General features: G+C 50.5%; 1 protein-coding gene across 2 annotated transcripts in view; it reads right to left on the bottom strand.

Annotated features, from left to right (window-relative positions):
* The window catches only part of C1H1orf198 (chromosome 1 C1orf198 homolog), a 34,991-nt gene that overhangs the window by 6,109 nt on the left and 7,042 nt on the right, over nt 1-21,840 (bottom strand). The window contains exons 2-3 of one of the 2 annotated variants that reach the window (XM_061182705.1): nt 15,833-15,883; nt 287-826 (exon numbers count right to left, since the gene is read on the bottom strand). In XM_061182705.1, coding sequence (XP_061038688.1) covers nt 287-826; nt 15,833-15,883 — 591 coding nt within the window. The remainder of the gene's footprint in view (nt 1-286; nt 827-15,832; nt 15,884-21,840) is intronic. The other variant, XM_061182713.1, reaches the window with a different exon arrangement.

Genomic DNA, 21,840 nt, shown 5'->3' with positions numbered 1-21,840 from the left:
CCCTTCCGTCCCTGCCCTCACACAACTGCGGAAGGGCAGTGGGCATCTGGGACACAACCACAGAACAGGCAAACAGGTCATGGCACCAGACGGCTTCACAGAACACGTCCCCTGCCTGTGTGTTGGTCGCCGAGCTGAGTGACAACCCAGCAGACCTGAACCCAGAAGTCCTCCGAGGGATGGCAGAGGAAGGAGAAAATGGGGGCATCTGTGGTCCGCCCACCCACGTGAGGTGGCCCTGGTCACTCGGGAGGAAGGAGCCCCTGGCCTGAAGCAAGGCACCCACCTGTACAGGCACGGGTTCCGAGAACAGGGCACCCTCTGTGTCCTCCACGGCCTCGGGAGAGGGCGGCTTCCCCACAGGCTCAGAGGCGGCGGCTTCGCTCAGCGGGCTGGTGCAGGCCTGGGCGGGCTGGGGTCTCTCTCGCTCCACGCTGATGCTGGGCAGGACCCACTGCTCCTGGCGGAGGCTGCTGGACTTTTCCACCTTGGCCTCCCTGGCCTTTGGGGCGGGCTCCTGCCGGTAACAGACAGGCAAGACCTTTTCTCCTTTCTCCATAGACTTGATCTGGCTGGGGGTCAGCGACTGGAACTCGGCCTCAGGGCCCTCCCCCCGGGACCGCTCTGCATTGATCTTCCAGAAGGACACTTCCTCTTCCTTCCGGGCGGCAGGACCCAGAGCATCCAGGCTGGAGGACTTGCTGCCCTGGGAGGGTCGGAGGGCCTGCGAGCCCTGAGGAGCTTTGGACAGTGGCCTGGGCTCGGTGGCAGTGCTGCAGCTCGGTTCTTGGATGGATAAGGAGGAGACGCTGAACTCCATCTGACTCTAGCGGGATGCGGGGAGGGAGGGAAAAAAGAGAGCAACACATTCGGTCAACGGGACAGGTGTGCCAGCCCACACGTCCCCCCAGTAGCAACAGCACTGCCTGTCGTCCATTTGCTGGCACTGTCTGTCCTCGGTGGTTATTTTCAGGACCGCCATCACAGCCCTGAAACACGGCACAAGCTTTGAGAGCTGTCACATCCTGTCACACTGGAGGCTACGAACAGCTCAGACCCCTGAATCTGACTGACGACTAAGGCCTCTGCTTGGTGAGCAGATCACCCACCCGCCTCTTCAGGAGGGATTCCCGCCCCTTCCTGAGGAGGGTGACTGCCCCCCTGGGGGTGACAAGGAAGGGTGCACAGTCAGCATGACAGCACTGCAGTGAGGGTCAAAACCCAGAACCAAGTCCCCACCTCACGGGCCTCTGCCTTCCTGACTGACAGCAGCCAGCAAGGGTGAAAGAAAAACCAACAGCCAGACCCTGCTTCCCTGGACTAAACCAAGAAAGTCAAGGGCAGGCCTGTGTGTGGCTGCAAAGATGTGATCTCCCTCCCACGCCTCCATCCCACACTCCGCCCGCACGCCCGCTGCACACTGCATGTTTGTGTGCCCCAAATTCACATGTTGAAGGCCTAACTCCCGAAGTTAGTATTTGGAGGCAGGGCCTTTAGGAGGTTTCGGTGAGGCCATGAGGATGGAGCCCCCAGGACAGGATTAGTGCCCTGAGAGATGCTCTCTTTCTCTGCCATGTAAGGACACAGTGAGAAGGCGGCTGTCTGCAAATCAGGAAGAGGGTCTCCCCAGGACCAACCCTGCTGGCACCGTGATCTCGGACTCCCAGCCCCAGAACTGTGAGAAGCAGATGTCTGTTACTGGACGCCCCCAGTCTGTGGTATCTGTCACAGCTGCCCGAGCTGACAAGACAGTCTTCCTCTCCCGTGATCTCCTTGGCGCTACCCTGCTGCTCTCAGCTGGTCCTGGCCCCGTTAGCTGGGGAACCCCCGAGGGCAGGGCAGGGTCCACACCCCACATCCAAGTGCCCCAGAAACACTTTCCTTGATCTGATGCTGCTAACCACTGTGACCTCTAAAAGTGGTAGGGCTGAGCTGTCCTGACCAACAGACCACTGAGTGGACACCTAACGCCTCTTTGCAGTGGAGCACCCTGGAGGGTGGCGTCCCCAAGCCCTTCAGAGCTAGCAATCTGCCGCCTCAGGCATTTCTCAAATCAAACTGGAACATTCCTCTCTTCCTCTCCACTTCTGCTCCCTCATACATTCCCTTCCTCTTCTTCTTTTTAAAATAAAAGTATGAAAACTACATACTAAAATTTGGGGAATCAGAAAAAAATCATTCATAATCTTTCCTTCTTCCCATAATCTCCATTAGTTTGTGTATTTTCGTGTAATCTTTCTCAGATACGTATTTTATGACGTTGCAGTTCTGTTATGCATATAATTTTGGGTATTGTTTTTTCACTTAACCAGAAGCATCATCAATGGTGTTATGTGGTCTTTGTAATCATTAGTTTTAATGGGCACAAGATATTTCATTGAGTGGCTGTCCCACCATCTACTTTCCCATTTTCTTTTTATCAGTTTGCTGCTTTTAATTTCTGTTGTTATAATTAAGGCTGTCAGAACATCTTCATGCATACAGCTCTCCCCCATTTGGAGTTCATTTCTGCAGACAGATTTCCAGAAGTGAAGTACCAAACTACAACAGGTTTAAACCTTTCTTTTATTATGGTTTTGGGTGCATACCAAATTTGTTTGCCAGGGGCTGCCCCGATTTCTAATGCCGCCAGCTATATATCAGAGTAGCAATTGCAGCCACTGCTTCCGTGTTGTCACTGAGTATAATTTAAAACTGTGCTAATATGGTTCTCTACTACTTTAATGCATAACGCCTTCACTTCTCTCTGGCTGAGACTTTTCCTAAAAGCCCAGATTCTGATGGCCACAGGTCTCTCCTCAAGATGATGAGGCCACAAGAAACTCCAGCTCCAAACACAAGCACAGGCTGCCTTGAAGCTCAGGGTTATAAGAAATAGAACCCAAGAAAAAACATCAAAGCCCATTCAGAGCCTCAGAGCATAGCGCAGCAACAGGTGTGCAGAGGGCAAAGCGGAGAGAGACCTGCACAGAGGGTCTGTGCAGACCGGCACTCCCCAGCCTGAGACGCTTGTCTGCTCGCCTCCTGGAGCGGATGGGGGCTGGTGCTGAGGCTCAGGCTTCGGGGGTCAGACCCTGGGAAGAGGACTGGGCCTTCATCAGAAAACAAGAAAAATCTCAAGTACACAACCTAACCTATCACCTAAAAGGATTAGAAAGACAAGAACAAAAACCTAAAGTCAGCAGAAGGAAGGAAATAATAAATATCAGGGAGGAAATAAATAAAACAGAGATTAAAAAAACAAGAGAAAAAATCAACAAAACCAAGAGCTGGTTCTTTGAAAGGGTAAACAAAATTGACAAACCTCTAGCCAGGCTCACCAAGAAGAAAAGAGAGAGAACCCAAATAAAATAAGAAATGAAAAAGGAGAAATCTCAACTGATACTGCAGAAATACAAAAAACCATAAGAGAATACTATGAACAATTACATGCCAACAAATTTGACAACCTAGAAGAAATGGACAACTTTCTAGAAACTTACAGACCACCAAAATTGAATCAAGAAGAAATAGATAATTTGAACAGACTGATCACTAGAAGTGAAGTAGAATCTGTAATAAAAAAAATTCCTACAAACAAAAGTCCAGGACCAGATGGCTTCACAGGTGAATTCTACCAAACATACAAAGAAGAATTTATACTGATTCTTCTCAAACTCTTCCAAAAGATTGAAGAGGAGGGAACACTCCCAAAGACATTCTATGAAGCCGCCATCACCCTGATACCAAAACCAGACAAAGACACCACTAAAAAAGAAAATTACAGGCCAATATATTTCATGAATATAGATGCAAAAATTCTCAACAAAATATTAGCAAACTGAATCCAACAACACATAAAAAAGATCACACACACACACACACACAAAAAAAAAAAAAAAAAAAAAAAAAAAGATCACACACCACAACTGAGTGGGATTCATCCCAGGTTCACAAGGATGGTTCAACATATGCAAATCAATCAATGCACACCACATCAACAAAAGAAAAGTCCAAAACCACAGGATCATCTCAATAAATGCAGAAAAAGCATTTGACAAAATTCAACATCCATTCATGATTAAAAACTCTTACCAAAGTGGGAATAGAGGGAACATATCTCAACATAATAAAAGCCATTTATGACAAACCCACAGCCAATACAATACTCAACGGTGAAAAGCTGAAAGCCTTCCCACTAAAATCTGGAACAAGACAAGGATGTCCACTCTCTCCACTTCTCTTTAACATAGTATTGGAAGTCCTAGCCACAGCAATCAGACAAGAAAAAAAAATAAAAGGTATCCAAATTGGAAGGGAAGAAGTAAAATTGTTACTATATGCAGATGACATGATACTATATATAGAAAACCCTAAGGACTCCACACAAAAACTACTAGATCTAATAAATGAATGCAGCAAAGTAGCAGGATACAAGATTAACATTCAGAATCAGTTGCATTCCTTTACAGTAACAGTGAAATATCAGAAAGGGAATGTAAAAAAAAAAAAACTTTTAAAATTACACCAAAAAAAAAAACAAAACCTAGGAATAAACCTGACCAAGGAGGTGAAAGATTTATACACTGAGAACTATAAAACATTAATAAAGGAAATAAAAGAGGATTCAAAGAAATGGAAAGATATCCCATGCTCTTGGATTGGAAAAATGAACATTGCTAAAATGGCAATATTACCCAAAGCAATTTACAGATTTAATGTGATCCCTATCAAATTACCCATGACATTTTTCACAGGACTAGAACAAATAATCCAAAAATGTATATGGAACCATAAAAGACCCAGAATTGCTAGAGCAATCCTGAGGAAAAAAAAACAAGGCAGGAGGCATAACTCTCCTAGACTTCAGACAATATTACAAAGCTACAGTAATCAAAACCGCGTGGTATCAGTACAAAAACAGGCATACAGATCAATGGAACAGAACAGAGAGCCCAGAAATAAACCCACACACCTACAGTCAATTAATCTTCAACAAAGGAGGCAAGATTATAAAATGGGAAAAAGACAGGCTCTTCAGCACGTGGTGCAGGGAAAGTTGGACAGCCGCATGTAAATCAATGACGTTAGAACACACCCTCACGCCATACACAAAAATAAACTCAAAATGGCTTAAAGACTTAAACATAAGACAAGACACCATAAAACTCCTAGAAGAGAACACAGGCAAAACATTCTCTGACATAAATCGTACCAATGTTTCCTTAGGTCGGTCTCCCAAGGCAATAGAAATAAAAACAAAAATAAACAAATAGGACCTAATCAAACTTAAAAGCTTTTGCGCAGCAAAGAAAACCATTAAAAAACCCAAAAAGGCAACCTACAGAATGGGAGAAAATATTTGCAAATGATGCGACCGACAAGGGCTTAATCTCCAAAATATACAAACAACTCATACAACTCAACAACAAAAAAACAAATAACCCAATCCAAAAATGGGCAGAAGACCTTAACAGACATTTCTCCAAAGAAGACATATAGGTGGCCAGTAGGCACATGAAAAGATGCTCAACATCACTAATTATTAGAGAAATGCAAATCAGAACTACAATGCAGTACCACCTCACACCAGTCAGAATGGCCATCACTAAAAACAAATGCTGGAGACGATGTGGAGAAAAGGGAACCCTCCTACACTGTTGGTGAGAATGTAAGTTGGTCCAGCCACTATGGAAAACAGTATGGAGGTTCCTCAGAAAACTAAAAATAGAATTACCATATGATCCAGCAATCCCACTCCTGGGAATATACCTGGACAAAACTATAATTCAAAAAGAAACATGCACCCCTATGTTCACAGAAGCACTGTTCACAATAGCCAAAACATGGAAACAACCTAAATGTCCATCGACAGATGAATGGATAAAGATGTGGTACATATAAACAATGGAATACTACTCAGCCATTAAAAAGAATGAAAAAATGCCATTTGCAGAAACATGGATGCAACTAGAGATTATTATACTAATTGAAGTAAGTCAGAAAGAGAAAGACAAATATCATATGATATCACTTATATGTGGAATCTAAAATATGGCACAGATGAACCTATCTACAAAACAGAAACAGACTTACAGACATAGAGAACAGACTTGTGGTTGCCAGGCGGGAGGGGGGAGGGAGAGGGATAGACTGGGAGTTTGGGGTTAGCAGATGTAAACTACAGGATGGATAAACAACAAGGTCCTACTGTATAGCACAGGGAACTATATTGAATATCCTGTGATATGCCATAATGGAAAAGAATATAAAAAAGAATGTATGTATGTGTATAACTGAGTCACTGCTGTACAGCAGAGAGTGGCACAACATTGTAAATCAACTATACTTCAATAAAAAAAAAATTTTTTTTTTAATCTAGATATCAAAAAAAAAAAACCATCAAAGCTCAGGTGCTGGGGCTCAGAACAAATGCAGACTCTGAGCGCGTCCAGGGCACCAGGCACAGTTTTCTTTGTTGTTGGGCTTTTCTTCTAAAAAGTTTTTATTCTACAACACAGAAAATGGAGGTCTGGAGCAAATGAGTGAATTGTCCTAGGTCGCTAGTCCATTAAGAGCAGCTGGGATTTCAATGTGGAGCAAGTGATTCCGAGGCCTGCAGCTGTGCTGGGCATCACACCACATCTAAAAAGCCAGTGGCCGCCAGGGACGATGTCCATGTGTCCATGTGAACACCAGCGATCCTCATACGTGGCAGGATTTCTGTATGTCAATGACCTAATCTGATTTTTAAAGGGCTGTTTCTGATTTCATTCTCAATACTCTGCATATTTCCAAACTCCACAGTAAAATACAGGGAGAATGTGGGCACAGAGATGATGAGTTCTTTAAATAAGCAAAGTGCTAGAAATAGCTTGGAAGTGGGGGCTGAGCCTGAGAGAACAGAGTTGAGATTGATCTGGAAATTGCAGGGTAAAGAAAGCACTTAAAACTGAGCGGTTCGTCAAACACTAGGCTCTTTTAGGATCAGCCATGTCTCCAGTGGGGAGAAGCTCCTGGAAAGCTGGGCTGAACATGAGTCTAGGCACAGGGCAGCACTGGGCCGAGCCAAGGACGCTGGGGAGAGAAGTCAGCCGCAGTGGTTCCAGGACTGCTTCAGGCCCTCGACCAGGGCACCGACCAGCACTTAGCTGGAGTGACAACCTGCAACAGAACCACGGAGGCTTTCAGGGCTCCTTGGGCCACCGGAGCCCTCGTGACAGCCCCTCGGGGAGGGTGACGTCTTGGTAGAAGAGAGGGCCAGGCTGACAGGGGTGGCTACTTGGTTTGGGGCGCTCTGGGGTGAAAACGGGGAAAACAAGAACTTACAGAAGAAAAAACGTTCTCGTGTATCAGCGTCTAAGCCTTTTTGCCCAGGCCTCTGTTGTTTTCCATTCTGCAGATAAAATATGACTACAACCCCCTTTTAAGAAACGGTCCTCCTTGATCAGCTGCACTGGGGAGGGTCTCTTTCTTTCCCACTCCTCGCCCCAAAGGGCAAAGGTTTGTGGTTTGTGTTTAAGACACATGCCTGTTGGGAAGGGGCGGGCAAAGAAAGAAGAAGAGGGGCAAAGGGTCCTTTTTCCTGACCAGAGTTCATCTTACTTGGCTCCAAGACCCCAGAACGCCAGCAAAACTGGAGCAGGACATGGTGAAGAGGGGCCCCTGGTCATTTTCAAAGACACGCTGTTGTCCAGATCACACAGAAGTGGCACCTGCACTGCAGCCCCCTCTGCGCTTTAGGAGAGGTTTCATTGCTCTTTGCTCGGTGACTCTACCCTCCCCGGGCCGCCCCCTTCCCTCCCAGACCAGGGTTCAGCCCGGTGACTCTGCTCCCTCCCGTGCTTTCTCCCGGGAGGTCCCCTAAGCCCCAGGTCCCCTTTAGAGGTGCCTCCTGCTCACCGGCCCAAGGCCACAGCTACCTTCTTCCCTGAACCTGTTCCTCTCAGTAAAGGGCAAATCCACCAACGACCCAACCTGAACCTGGACTCTTTTCTTCTCTAGTAAAAATGGAGTATTCTTACTCCCTGGGCTGTTGTTTTAGAACCAGGCCCGGCACATAGTAAGTGCTCAGTAAACGCAGGCTACTGGGCTCTGCTCCTGTTCTGCGTGGTCAGAGGCATCTAAGCTCCCCGGGGGGTCAGCAGTATTCCCACTGGATCCCCTCTGGGCACTGGCCCCTCCCCGCCTTCCTCTGGTCACCAGGGGCGTGGTGCCCGTGGCTGGGACACGCGGGCCGTGTCTGCGTCCGGAAGTAAGCGCGACTCTGAAGCCCCATCCCGGCCCAGTGTCTGGCGTGGAATCTGAGCTGAGACACTCCCCACAGGGATGTAGTGCAGCCACTGTGCTGTCCCTGGACCCCCCAGAGCCTGTGCTTCCCACGGGGTCTCTGACCTCACCTTCGCCCGTGGCCCTGAGGCTATGCAAGGGGGCCCTTGGACCCTGGAGCAGATCAGTGAGCAGGAGGGGACAGCCCTGCCTCGCGACCTGACAGGCCAGCGGAGGGACTGCGTCTGGAGCCTGTGATGAACGCCAGAAAGTCAGGAAGTTCCCATGCAGTCTTCTGATTTCTGGAAGAAGTCAGTTTTTCCAGGTGTGGACAAAGAGCTCTCGGGAGCCCGGTCCCCTGCGCCAAGCTGGGCCCAGCAACAGGATGCCGTTCCACGTGAAGAGCAGCCCCCGGCTCGGTCAGCAAGTCGGAGGGGCATTCAAGTCCGCGGTCTTACCCGAGATGGCTGAGATGGAAGAGCGAGGGGTACTCAGGAAGCCCCCTCCCCTCCTGCCAGTGACGCTGACGGCGCTACCCTCTACGTCCCAGGCGCCCTGGTTGGTATGCACTGAGCCAGGCCTGGGTGTCAGCCTCCCCATGTGGGGAACTGGGTCTTAGCCGGCCACGTCCGTTCTAAAAACAGAAAGACCACAACTGAGCCCAGTGTCTATTTTTGCGTCCCACTCACTGGAGAGGAATGTGTAATATTTCAGTAAAGGAGGGTGCAGGCGGCCAAAACTAACTGTTGGGCTTGGCGGCCTCTGGCAGACCTAAATTGTTGAGATGAAGGCTGCAGAAACATGGTCAGAAAACATAATAGCTTACTGGAGCAAATCCTAATAAATTCACAAACCATTTAACATTTATCCTCCTCCACCTCCCCCGCCAAAGGAGGAAAAGGAAGAAGAAGAGGGGAAGGTACGAAAAATTTTTAGAACCTCAAAATTAGTAGGATGACAATCTGGTGGGGAAGAGACAGCACGGCCTAGCCACTGAGACTGGGGGTGTCAGAGCCTCCAGGCCAGCGGGGCACGGGGGACAGAGTCTGGGGACCACCCGCCCCTAACCCCGAGGCCCCAGGGGCTAGAGAACACTCCTGTATTTTCACCAGGGAGCCAGGCGGACAATGGACAGTGCCCAGCTGTTGGGCCCCATGGCAACGAGCCTGGGGACAACCCAACAGACACCCAACAGACAGTAGGTGTGAGGGAGCCTGCGGTTATAAGGCCAAGGGAAGAATAGGAGCCTCTGCCCTCCAGGTGCTTGTCGTCTCACAGGGACAAGACACACCGACAAAGAACACCACCGGTGACATTAACGTGTGGCCGTCTAGCGCAGAGCTTCTCAGAGGGGACACAGAAGGGGGAGACTTGCGGACACTGCAGCAAGGGGTGAAGCACACGGCCCTGGGATGGGACATCTAGCTCACACCCCTCACTCTGGGCCTCCGTTTCCTTATCTGTCAAAGGGCGCGTTGCGGGGATTAGCCGAGGAAATGCCCCCAAGGTGCTCAGCACAGATCAGGGGCCCGTGGGAGCTGCCCGGCTGTCACAAGAGCTGGGAGAACCACCGGAACGGAATCTGCTGCGGGTCTGGGGGCAGGTGAGACCTGCATGGGTGGCTGGGGGCCAGGGGGCTGGGCAAGGCGCCGAGGCAGGCGAGACTGGTGCCATGGGGCAGGGCTGCGGGGCTGGAGAAGAGACCGGCGGGAAGGACCCTTGGGGCCAGAGCAGCAGGCTGGGCCCTGGGCCGAGGAGCTGACAGGTCACTGCACCTACAAAAGCCAGGAAAGGTCCAGAGCAGGGGGCCACAGGCCTGCTCTGGATCTCAGGAAGGTGAGTTAGAGACAGCACGGGGGAGGGGGAGGGGGAGGGAGACTTCACTGCTGGGCAGAGACAGGGTCTCCGTGAGGGCCCCAAGCAGGAGTGATGCTGTGATGGGAGCCAGGCGTGGCTCCATGGCCCTGCGCTTCTCAGAAACTTTTGGCTGGCGGTGAGGAGGGACAGCCAGCCAGAGCCGTAACTGGGAACCCAGGGAACCCTCCACGTACGGACATCCTGACGGAACACCCTTCTGTTCCGTGTGGGCAAGAGATGCCTGTTAGCCACAGACAGACCCAAGCTCCAACCTCTCTTCATCGATTCAACCCGCCTGCCCGTTACCGCCGCCCCTGAGCCCCGGCATCCCGGCCCACAGCGCGGGCAGCGACACTGACCTCCTGGGTGAAAGCATCTGACGTGCCTGCCGATCCCTGGCGTGGACCTCAGCCCGTGGAGATGCGCTTGCTCCCAGGCGCTTACTTCTCCTCCTGAGGAGGGGCTGAGAGCTCTCCCTACTCCAGGAGTGATCTGTGTTGACCCTCGGAGATCAAGGAGCTGATCCCCACCCGGCTTACTTACGATCCCCAAATAGGCAGCCGAACCTCGGGTGAAGGACTCGGGTAGACAGGAAGGGAAAACCCAGACAGCCTGGGGGGAGGCAAGCACGGTGGGTGTGGCGTCCCCAGAGTCCAGCCACCCGTCGCTAGGGCCTGACCTGCCCCTGCAGGAGTCTCCTGTAAACCCCCCAGCCCAGAGGGGCGGCAGCGCGAAGAGTCCTCTCCTCCCGACTCCCCTCTGTGGAGCGTTCCAAGTGCTGAGTGCTTTCCTCGTGGAACCTCAGGAGCAGGAAAGAGGAATCCGCCGTGGGGCCCTGCAGGCGCCCTTGCCCCCAGCACACCTGCCAAGCTGACGGACGAGGGGAAAGATGACGACCAAGGGCACCTCGCCCGGCCGGGACGGGCGCTTCTGCCTCGGAGCCTCCCTTCCGTGGGGAAGAGGTCAGAGCGACAGAGGCATCGGGCCTGACGCGGCCTCGGCAGGAGGCGACCCAGGAGGGGAGGGCAGGCTGGAAGACCGAGCAGGGTCCGAGGAAATGGGCAGTGCGTGCCCGGCACCGAGGCCTCTCCTGGTCAGAGCTGCCTTTCAGGGACGGACAGCACCAGCTCGCCCACCCTCTTGCAGGTCTCTGCAGGGGTCCTTGGCCACGGGCTGGCCCGAAGGAAGGAGCCCAGACAGAGGTGCAAAAATTGGGAAGAAATCCCAAATCCCTGAGATTCTCGGCTCTGTGCCCGACAACCATCACCTTGGGTCAGGCTGACCCTGGCCTCAGCTGATCGACTGGTGGCTGAGAAGTCAGAGCTGAGAAAGAGCTAGGCACTTAGTTAGTTGGCTATCATTAAATGTCTGCAGAAGCGGGGACCTCCCCGATGGTCCAGTGGTTAAGACTCCGCACTTCCAGTGCAGGGGGCGCGGGTTGAATCCCTGGCTGGGGAACTGAGATCCCACATGCCGTGCAGCACGGCCGAAAAAAAGGAAAAAAAAAAAAGTCTGCTGAAGTGAACAGCTGCAGAAGGCATGAGACCGTATCTACCAACGCGTACGTAAATATGTGTTATGTGAATGAAGGAAAATGATCGTGTGGCTAAAGCGGTCCTCCTGTGTGAGTTCTGCCCCCAGGCGCGGTCATCCCCACGCTGGGCTCTTTGCCGAGAGCAAGTGTTTACTCACCTCTGAGCCTTAAGCATAATGTCTGACCCAGAGTGGAAGGATAATCAATGTCCGCCGGATTTTTGAAAAAAATCAGTGAATGATGTCATAGAGACAGGAAGTAGAAGGGTGGTTGCCAGGGGCTGGGGGAGGGGGAAAGGGGGGTTTCGGCTTAAAAGGAACAGAGTTGCAGTTTGGGAAGATGATAAAGTTCTGGAGATGGATGGTGGCGACGGCTGCACGACAGTGTGAACGCACTTAAGGCCACCAAACTGCACACTTACAAATGGCTAAGATGGTACATTTTATGGGATGTGTATTTTACCACAATTTAAAACTCAAAAAAAAACCATCAGTGGATGATAGACAATCAAATGAAATGACCCGCTGTCGGGGCTGTCAGAGCGTGGAGTCTTTGATTCAAAACGGCACAAATTCTCCGCAACTGTCCATCAGGAGCTGCGATCCATGTCCTCACACCCCAAATCCGGGCTGGACTGTGCCTCGATTTGACCAGCAGAACTAAGCAGAGGGGATACTTCGGTTCCCAAGCCTCAGCCTCGGAAGACCCTGTCGGCTTCCACTCTCACCCGAGGGAACTCTTCCACCAACACGTAGCTCGCTGGACACATGTGGCCCCAACTGGACACGGAAGAGAGGGTACCCTAGAGCAACCAGCTCCCATCGGCCATCAGATGGCTCGTGAGCAGTCCCCGGCGAGGCCCACAGAAGGACAGCCCGGCTGAGCCCTGCCCAGACCACTGGACCCCAGAGGCAGGAGCAAAGAAATGGCTGCTTCAAGCCGCGAAGGAGTGAGGTGCCTGCCATGCATCAAAGACGTCAAATGACAAAGAGCCTCCAGCCTTGCAGTTGGAGGTCAGGGCCACCCTGCCCTGGCTAACCCACCTCCTGCATGCAGCTCTCCAAAGAAGTTCTCATCTGTCTTTCAGTCCTAAGGAAGAGTGTGACAATGCAGAGAGGTGGGCACTCGCGCTTCAGCTGGGGAGAGGCGAGGGGTGGAACTCCGACTCTTGATGACAGAGCAGGCGTAAGGCCCTTTGGTCTCTGGAACGCTCTCTATTTTGCCTCTACAAAGTTCTGACTTTAAATCACGTAAGTGTGATTTTGAGAGCTCAAATCGAAAGGTGAGGACACAGCCCACCTGTTCATGAAAGAGGCTGCTTCTCTCATTGAAAGGGAACGTGAAATGAATTGGGAAATTAGGTTTGACATAAATACACTACCATGTGTAAAACAGATAGCTAGTGGGAACCTGCTGTATAGCACGGGAAGCTCAGCTCGGTGCTCTGTGATGACCTAGATGGGTGGGATGGGGGGGTGGGAGGGAGGTCCAAGAGGGAGGGGATACAGGTATACATATAGCGGGTTCACTTCATTGTACAGCAGAAACTAACACAACATTGTAATGTAACTATACTCCAACGGAAAAAAAATGAAACTGAGAACTCTGAGCCACAAAGACTATACCTTCTACTAAAAAAAAAAACAAAAAAAAACCCAAGTTAATTAAAATGAGCAACACATATTGACTTAACTTTATCAAGCCTTCTCAATTTCTGCAGGTTCCTCAGGGACCTGGATGGTATCTGTGGACAATCAACTCCAGCACAAGCATGACCCGTGCTGGACTGCGTCAGCACACCTTGTTCTAGAGACCTTTTCCCGGCACCTGTTCCCACGCTGAGCCTCATTCTCAGCAGCCGCCCCAGGCGCTGCCCCATCCTTGCCCCAGAATGTCATCTGCATCAAGTTAATAACAGATGAAACATCCCATCCCACAAACGGCTGACTCAGGAACATTTAACAAGGTAAATTCTTACGAGAGTAGATATCCTCGTGGGGGGCACGATGGACTTAGGGCTCGGGGCATTTTAACTAATTCGACTTCTCTGTCTTCATCACTGAGACATCATCAAACACAGGGCCCAGTCCAGTAACATCTGTGCTGCCTTCTGGGCCACTGTCTGCGAGGCTGTCCACTCCCCCCTGCAGACTACCCATCTGCCTAGGATTACAGTAAGGCCCCTACATACGAACGAGTTGTATGTAGGTACCCAACTAACACAATGGGTTATCTAGGACTGTACTGTAACAGGTTTAAAATAGCTTTCGCACAAATAACACATAAAAAACAAACAAAAAATAAAGAAAACATTTTTAATCTTACAGTACAGTCCCTTGAAAAGCACAGTAGTGCAGTACAACAGCTGTCACACAGGGGCTGGCATCAAAGAGTTACTGACTGGAGCCGGGGGAGAGGAGGTGGGAGACGGTAGAGCTGAAGGATCGTTACCAATAGGAGACGGAGGGCAAGCTGCAATTTCACTCACGCCTGACGTTGATGGAACGCACGTTCGCATCTTTGAAAGTTTGCAACTTGAAGGTTCGTATGTAGGGGACTTAACTGTAGTGCTTCTCAGTTACCCATCTGGGGAACCCATGGAAAAGGAATATTGATGGCCCTGGCTGAACGTCAATGTGGTGAGGTACTTTCTACCCACCTCCAACTCCCTTTGCCCTGTCACTGGACGAGGGATTTACGAGTGGGTCTCGGATCTCGGAAGCTGCAATCCCAGGCTGCTCCTCACCCTCCCTGGCTGCCTCCCAGCCACCCTCACCAGTTCAGCCACCCCTTAACCAGTATCCAGATCCTGAAGGAGACTCCAATTCCAGGCACAACGTCGTTGCTCACCCTGCCCTCTGCGCAGACCTAGGTTATTAATCTGCCACGGAAATTAAAAAAAAAATCACGCACGCAGGATGCAGGTATTTGCATCTTTATTTTTAGGATGTTTAGAACCTGACGTTCTGGATCCCTGAAGGCAGGGGTCTGTGCTTGTGGGATGAGCGTGGTCATCTGCATTAATGCCACGTATTCGCAAAAGCCACCTCTCAACTCTCACGTAAGAGTCACCTCAACTTTCACAGGCTTCCTCATCCTAGGGCAGCTCGCGTCACTTGGGGCAATCAATCAGCGAACCAACCGCGCCGCCTGTGGGCAACACCACCGGCTGTCCTGACCCATCTGAGCCCTCGTCAAATCCTTCCTTTTAAGACACAGACCCCCACGTGAGGGCCTCGCAGGTGGCTTGTAGACCCCCTCCCACTGCCGCATCCCGCTCTGACCCACCCTCCCTACAGCCCCCTGGACCCCGCTTCTACCGGGATGAGCAACTGTAGGCACAAGTGAAAAACCAAGAAACAAGCCCCTTCAAGTGTCAGAGCTTGAAAGCCCTGATCCAACCTCAAGCCTAAGCCCTATTCCAGGCACACAGCCGTCCTGGTCAACCCCATTAGGGAAAGGACCCTCCAACACACAGCAGAGAATGTTCTAGAATTCAGAGAATCCTGGTCTTTTTCCTTCTTTTCCTTGGGTTTGAGACACCTGCCTTTTGGTCATTTTGTGCTACTTACTAATGCACTTGTACTGGGACAACTAGGGAGAATGAGGAAATGGATAAACCCAGCTAAGCTTGATACTGTTAAGCAACTTTGGCAACAATAACACTAACAGCAATAAACGAATGACTGGGGACCAGCATCAGGGATCCAGGCTGGGTAGCACTTCTGTATCCACTGGCTAGTCCAGCTTCAAAGGGTACAAAGGGCACTCTTCCCCTCCTCCCGTCCTCCCTCAGGACTCTGCCTCTGAGGTGACTCTTGCAGGCAGTTCTGATGCATCTGCAGCCTTGTCTCCACATCCACCCACCTTCCTGTCTCGGCTGCCCTTCTGATCTCACTTTAATAAAAGCAGCTCCTAACCACCCCGCCCCACTGCTTTCCCAGGACAGGGGAGCCCCGGGCAGAGGGCACCCCGCCCGCCCGCCGACCGTGCCCAGCGCGCCGACCGCCACGCTTCCATCCATCACCAAGCCCAACGCAGCGCAGGCCCCGCCCCTCCGCCTCTCCTCTCCCACCAGCAGGGGGCGCATCACCCGCAGCCCGCGGCCTTCTGAGCCCAAGGGCTGAACGGAAAATACCTAAGGACGCCACGCTTTTTAAGAAGACAAACAAATCTAAATTTAACCCAACTTACCCTCGTTTCCCAGGAGAAAGGGGCAGAGTGCTCATCTTGCCAAGTTATGTCCTGAAATAAAAATTCAAGAATAAATCTGAAATCCAAACCCAAAGGGACCCCGCGCAGACAACCACCCGAGGCCATGGGGGAACCAAACTTCAGCAAGAAGAATCCCAAGTCCTGGCTCAAAACCAGCCTGAAGTTGTCGCGCTCTGCAGAGAATGTGCTGACCTTCTGGGTCTGGCACCCCCCTCACCTTGCTGGCCGCGGCTGCCAGGCACGCCCGTCCCCTGCCAAACAGACATTCGATGAATGCCTGGGAGCCCCAGGACGGACTCGATGACAGGGAGGCTGGGGAGAAAGGAAACAGGGCTTCCGGGCTCAGGTCTCGGCCCTGCCAGCGACGAGCCACACGGCCAGGGGAAGATGACTTAGCCTTTCGAGCCTCGGTTTCCTCATCTGCAAAAGGAGAACTGCGCTTCCCCTGCGGGGCTGTTGTGAGGATAAAATGAGGTAACAGAGGAAAAGAAGGTCGGGTGATCATCTGCCAGTCACCACGCGTACTGTCTGAGCATCGTCCCCCCATCCCCCTAAGTGCCTGCCAGAGATCTGAAAGGCAGCGATCAGCCTATCAATGAAGAAAACGCCAACTGAATGCAACTGCCTAATTACAGTGAAAACTCTGAAATCCTTCTGACCCTCACAGGCAGAACAGGAGAGAAGGAGCCCTTCAAAACAGTCACTGAGAATCTGACCTTGGATCCACTGACCTGAACAAAGGTTTGTAAGATCGCCTTTCCTAGGCCACCCCTCCAACCCTCCAGCTGTATTCCTATACTAGCAAATGTCTCATGTGTGCCCAGCTTCTGCTGGGGAATCATATTTTCTGAACCAAAAACTGGGACATCCTGGGCGATACAGACTGAAAATGGGATAAAATATTTTGAATTGAGACTGTCCTCGCATAAAGCACCCCAGGTACATGATGTCTTCGCGCCCACAGGCACTCCCTAGCCCCAGAGCTAGGTTACCTGGCTCCCCTCCCCCTCCTCCAGGAGGGGGACCAGTTCTGCAGAGGGTCCACTTCCTTCAGTACCGACTCCATCCCCAGCCTTGGCCTCTAAGCTATGTCTCCTATCACTCCTGGCTGTCAGGCAAAACTTTAAAAATGAGAGGGAACGTGGGCCACTACGCTCCCATTGGGAATCTCAGTTAAGTCCAAGTGTACTCCTCAACTTACAAACTGTGTCCCTCCAAAAGTAGAAATGTGAGTTAACAAGTCTCGGCTGAGGGGTCTCCTGCATCCAGGTCTCTGTGTGTGTGGTCAGGGCGTGGGAGAAGAGCGCAGTTGAGCTCAATGACCTGAAAGTCCTTAAAATTCTGTGATCTCAGGACCCTCTAAGTTCCTCTTAGAAGCAATGAAACAAGAAGGACTTTGTTTTCACGTGGGAAAAATAAAGGAGGCTGATGGAATGTATGTTCCCTTTGTTCTAGATTTGGACCTGTGGAAAAAGGGCAAAGGGAAACCAACTGGTAAATGTGCTCCCTCCATGGGGAGGCGGGGGGGGGGGGGTGGAACAGCCCAGTGGCCACCTCAGGGGACAGAGGAGGCGTGTGGAGATTCAATGGGCAGGCAGAGGCAGAGAAGGGACCAGGGCCACGGGCCAAAAGCAGGACACGCCGGAGCTGGACACCCCTTCTCATGTGATATGATCGATCCTCTGAATATTAATTATGCAGCTTGAGTCCCTCTGAAATCTGCAAAGAACACAGTAAGAAGGTTTTTGGCTTTGGAAGATGAATGAGTGCAAGACTCTGAGGAACAAAGATGTAGCCTGGAGCTTGGTGAGCCAGCAGGCTCCAGTGGCTGCAGCCCAGATTGGCTGAAATTCCAAGGGGGCTGCAGACAGAGGGGTGCACTGTGATTTCTCCCCAACTTGGTGTCAAGTCAATAATCTTTTGTTTGCTCCAGCAAGAAACGGAGTCAAGGGGCAAATTCCTTAGATTTCTGCAATTCTGAGCTCATAAAAAAAATAATAATAAAGCACTTAACAAAAATAAACATGCCAAACAAAAATGTGATTGAAGCTCTGATGTCAGCCACTGGCTGCACACTCCAGCCACAAAGAGCGTTGGGGGCAAGCACAGGCTTTCCAGGCAGTTGGATGCAAAACGGCATCAGGATTGCAAAGTTCTAGAAATGGACAGTGGTGATGGCTGTACAACACTGTGAATGTACTAACTGTACACCTAAAAATGGTCAGCACGGTCAATTTTATGTTATGAATATTGTACCACAATAAAAGAATCTGAAAAGGCTATATATATTATATGATTCCAACTATATGACATTCTGGAAAAGGTAAAACTATGGAGACAATAAAAAGATCAGTGGTTACCAGGGTTGAACAGAAGAAGGGCTGACTAGGCAGAGCACAGAGGATTTTCAGGACAGTGAAATACTCTGTACCATACTGTAATGATGGATACTTTTCTCAAAACCCATAGAATGGACCACAGCAAGAGTCAACCCCAGTGGAAACTATGGACGTTGGGCAACAATGCTGTGTAGGTTCATCCATTGTAACAAATCTTCCACTCTGGTGGGCGTGTTGGTAGTAGAGGGTGCACACGTGTGACAGTAGGCGGTAGGTCAGAAATCTGTACTTTCTACTCACTTTTGCTGGGAACCTAAGACTGCTCCAAAAATTAAAATCTGTTCTTCAAAAAAGTGTCCCCTCCCCCCCCAAAAAAAAACCTGACACAGGTAACAAATGCTAAAAACATCATTTCCTAATTACTTTACTCCCTCTTGCTATTATCTATGCTCTTGAGGTTACTTACATCTGTTGCCCCTGCAAGATGGAAAGTGCCATCTATAACACCACACAAGGGGGTCCCTGCACCTCCCTGACCGGCTCTGATGCAGTGAGCTACCTGGGGGCTTGGACAGCCCCTGGGGGAGCATCTCCATGGCAACCAGCAGGTGCTCCACATCAGGGCTGCCCCCCTCACTGCCCTGGAGCCAGATGTTAAACATTTCCCAACACACCACAAGCTGCAACCAATATCAAACACACTGAAATTCACTACATTCTACACTAAATGTAACTGCTACTCTTAAATTTTTTAAGGATTTTGGTAATTTTGCTTTGGACATTATTTGGTGACAAGTAACTCATCTATAATTGATTGATTCCTCTGTAAAAGTCAGGACTGCTCCAAAATTATTCTAAAATGAAAAATTCTGGACTTAGAATTCATTTCAAACGTGAAATGTTATAAATATTAGCCTTTCCTCTTCATGAAGTTGGAGACTAATGGGCCATTTATTCTTTTATAACGTTCTTTCCAATTTTGGGGCCAGTGAATTTCATCGTGTCCCAAGCGTGTGAGGTGGACAGCACCTGCAAGTGGCACTGCCCACAGCGGGTGTCCCTTAGTGCGGCCACAGGTCAGCCTGAGCAAATGGAGCCAGGAGCACGGGCGTCACAGAGCAGCTCTGAGCTCCCCCTACACAGAGCCAGGCCGCTAGCAGCTCTGAGCTCCCCCTACACAGAGCCAGGCCACAGAGCAGCTCTGAGCTCCCCCTACACAGAGCCAGGCCGCTAGCAGCTCTGAGCTCCCCCTACACAGAGCCAGGCTGCTAGCAGCTCTGAGCTCCCCCTACACAGAGCCAGGCCACAGAGCAGCTCTGAGCTCCCCCTACACAGAGCCAGGCCGCTAGCAGCCCGCAGACGGGAGCGGCACCTTTCCTGCAACTGTCAGAAGAACTGCTTCTGAGACCCCTGCAGCGCTCTGAAAGTCTCGCTTCCACTCTGGGCCTCTCTGAGGGATAGGCTGAGGACCATTCTGCAACCTGAACAAACTGCACCTTCCTTCAGATGCCCTCTCTCTGGCACACGTGTCCCAGGTAGCCAGAGGGGATGACCACCTCCTGGGTCCTCACTGGTCTTGGGTCCACGCCGGCGCCATTCACAGGCACCAGACTCAAGACTCTCTGAAGAGCACCCCTAGCCTAGAGGTTCTAGGTCTAGCTGTAAATCAGAATCATCTCGGGGCTTCCCGGGTGGCGCAGTGGTTGAGAATCCGCCTGCCAGTGCAGGGGACACGGGTTCGAGCCCTGGTCCAGGAAGATCCCACATGCCGCGGAACAACGAAGCCCGTGCGCCACAACTACTGAGCCTGCACTCTAGAGCCCGCGAGCCACAACTACTGAGCCTGCGTGCCACAACTACTGAGCCTGCGAGCCACAACTACTGAGTCCGTGTGCCACAACTACTGAAGCCCATGCACCTAGAGCCTGTGCTCCACCACAAGAGAAGCCACCTCAATGAGAAGCCCGTGCACCACAACGAAGAGAAGCCCCCGCTCACCGCAACTAGAGAAAGCCTGTGCGCAGCAACGAAGATCCAATGCAGCCAAAAATAAATAAATTAATTTAAAAAAAAAAGATTCCACCAAATGAATTAACAAGTTCATCTAGAAGGACAAGAACTCCCACATTAAAAAAAAAAAAAAAAAGAATCATCTAGAGTGCTGTTTTAATAAGCAGAATCTGTGGGCCCCACCTGACAGTTTTAGAAAACCAACAACTCCCTAGGTAATTCTAATGCAGCCATTCCCCTTGGGCAGCTTACCTACTTCAGTCCTCCACAGGACACCTGACTGCCTCTTCACACTGGGGACACTTGGCCACACAGGCTGCACTTGCTGACCTCCCAGGCTCAGGGACCCACCTCTGTCTTCCCAGGCCACCCCACCTGCCAAGGTGGCCTCAATGAATACTGCTAGGTGACTCTCATCATCCCCAAATAAGGACTTCTACTAAACCAACCTGGGTTCAGGCTGCTCTCACGAGGGGCCCAAGGTTTTCTGGGCCGGCTCTCACCCACCCAACTCTGGAGCAGGCAGAATCACGTTCTGTGCATCAGTATAATCAACCAAGGCACACAAACGGTCTCCTAAAACACGGCAAGGGCCCAGCAAATCACGTTTAAAGGCCGCTTTCATTTCATTCTTCCCAGAGTTCAAAGATTACGTAAAACTACTGGAACAGCATTTCTAATCATGCCCTTAGTATGTAACCATAAACAATAAACACTCTTAGGTGGTAGTCAGAATATGGTGCACTGTTTGTTAAATTTCTCCTGCCACCTAGAGGGCTGAGTCTCTAAAAGTTAGAATCCCAACCATTAAGCTCCCCAGAAATAGATCTGATTTTTCTTGAGTGATTCAGAAACAGTGCTCACTGGAACCATATATTGTCACTGTCGTCCGGAAGTCCATAAATGAGGGGAGTTTCTGGTTGATAGACAGTGGCATCTTGGCTTAAAAGTAAGAAATGTACTGGGCATATACCCAGAGAAAGCCATAATTCAAAAAGACACATGCACCCCAAGGTTCACTGCAGCACTATTTACAATAGTCAGGTCATGGAAGCAACCTAAATGCCCATCGACAGATGAATGGACAAAGAAGATGTGGTACATATATACAATGGAATATTACTCAGCCATAAAAAGGAACGAAATTGGGTCATTTGTAGAGACGTGGATGGACCTAGAGACTGTCGTACAGAATGAAGTAAGTCAGAAAGAGAAAAACAAATATCGTATGTTAACACATATATGGGGAATCTAGAAAAATGGTACAGATGAACCGGTTTGCAAGGCAGAAATAGAGACACAGATGTAGAGAACAAACGTATGGACACGAAGCAGGAAAAGCAGGGGGGGCGGGGGGGCGGGGTAGGGGGAGGATGAACTGGGAGATCCGGATTTACATGTATACACTAATTTGTATAAAACAGATAACTAATAAGAACCTGCTGTGTAAAAAATAAAATAAAATTCAAAAAAAAAAAGTAAGAAATGTAAACTCTGAAATACTCTAAGCTAGAGAAATGAAGCTCAGATGGCAGGGCCTGCGGGAGCAGGACAGACGACGCTGCCCTATGTTGCTGACTGTCTCATCCCTCAGTGATGTCGGCTGGCCGGGGCCTCCTGGCACATCCTGCATGCAGC

The sequence above is a fragment of the Eubalaena glacialis genome, chromosome 1 (genome assembly GCF_028564815.1).
Source record: "Eubalaena glacialis isolate mEubGla1 chromosome 1, mEubGla1.1.hap2.+ XY, whole genome shotgun sequence".
Classification (NCBI taxonomy): Eukaryota; Metazoa; Chordata; class Mammalia; order Artiodactyla; family Balaenidae; genus Eubalaena; species Eubalaena glacialis.
Note: the sequence above shows the minus strand (reverse complement) of the source record. Positions and strands in the feature narration are given on the sequence as shown.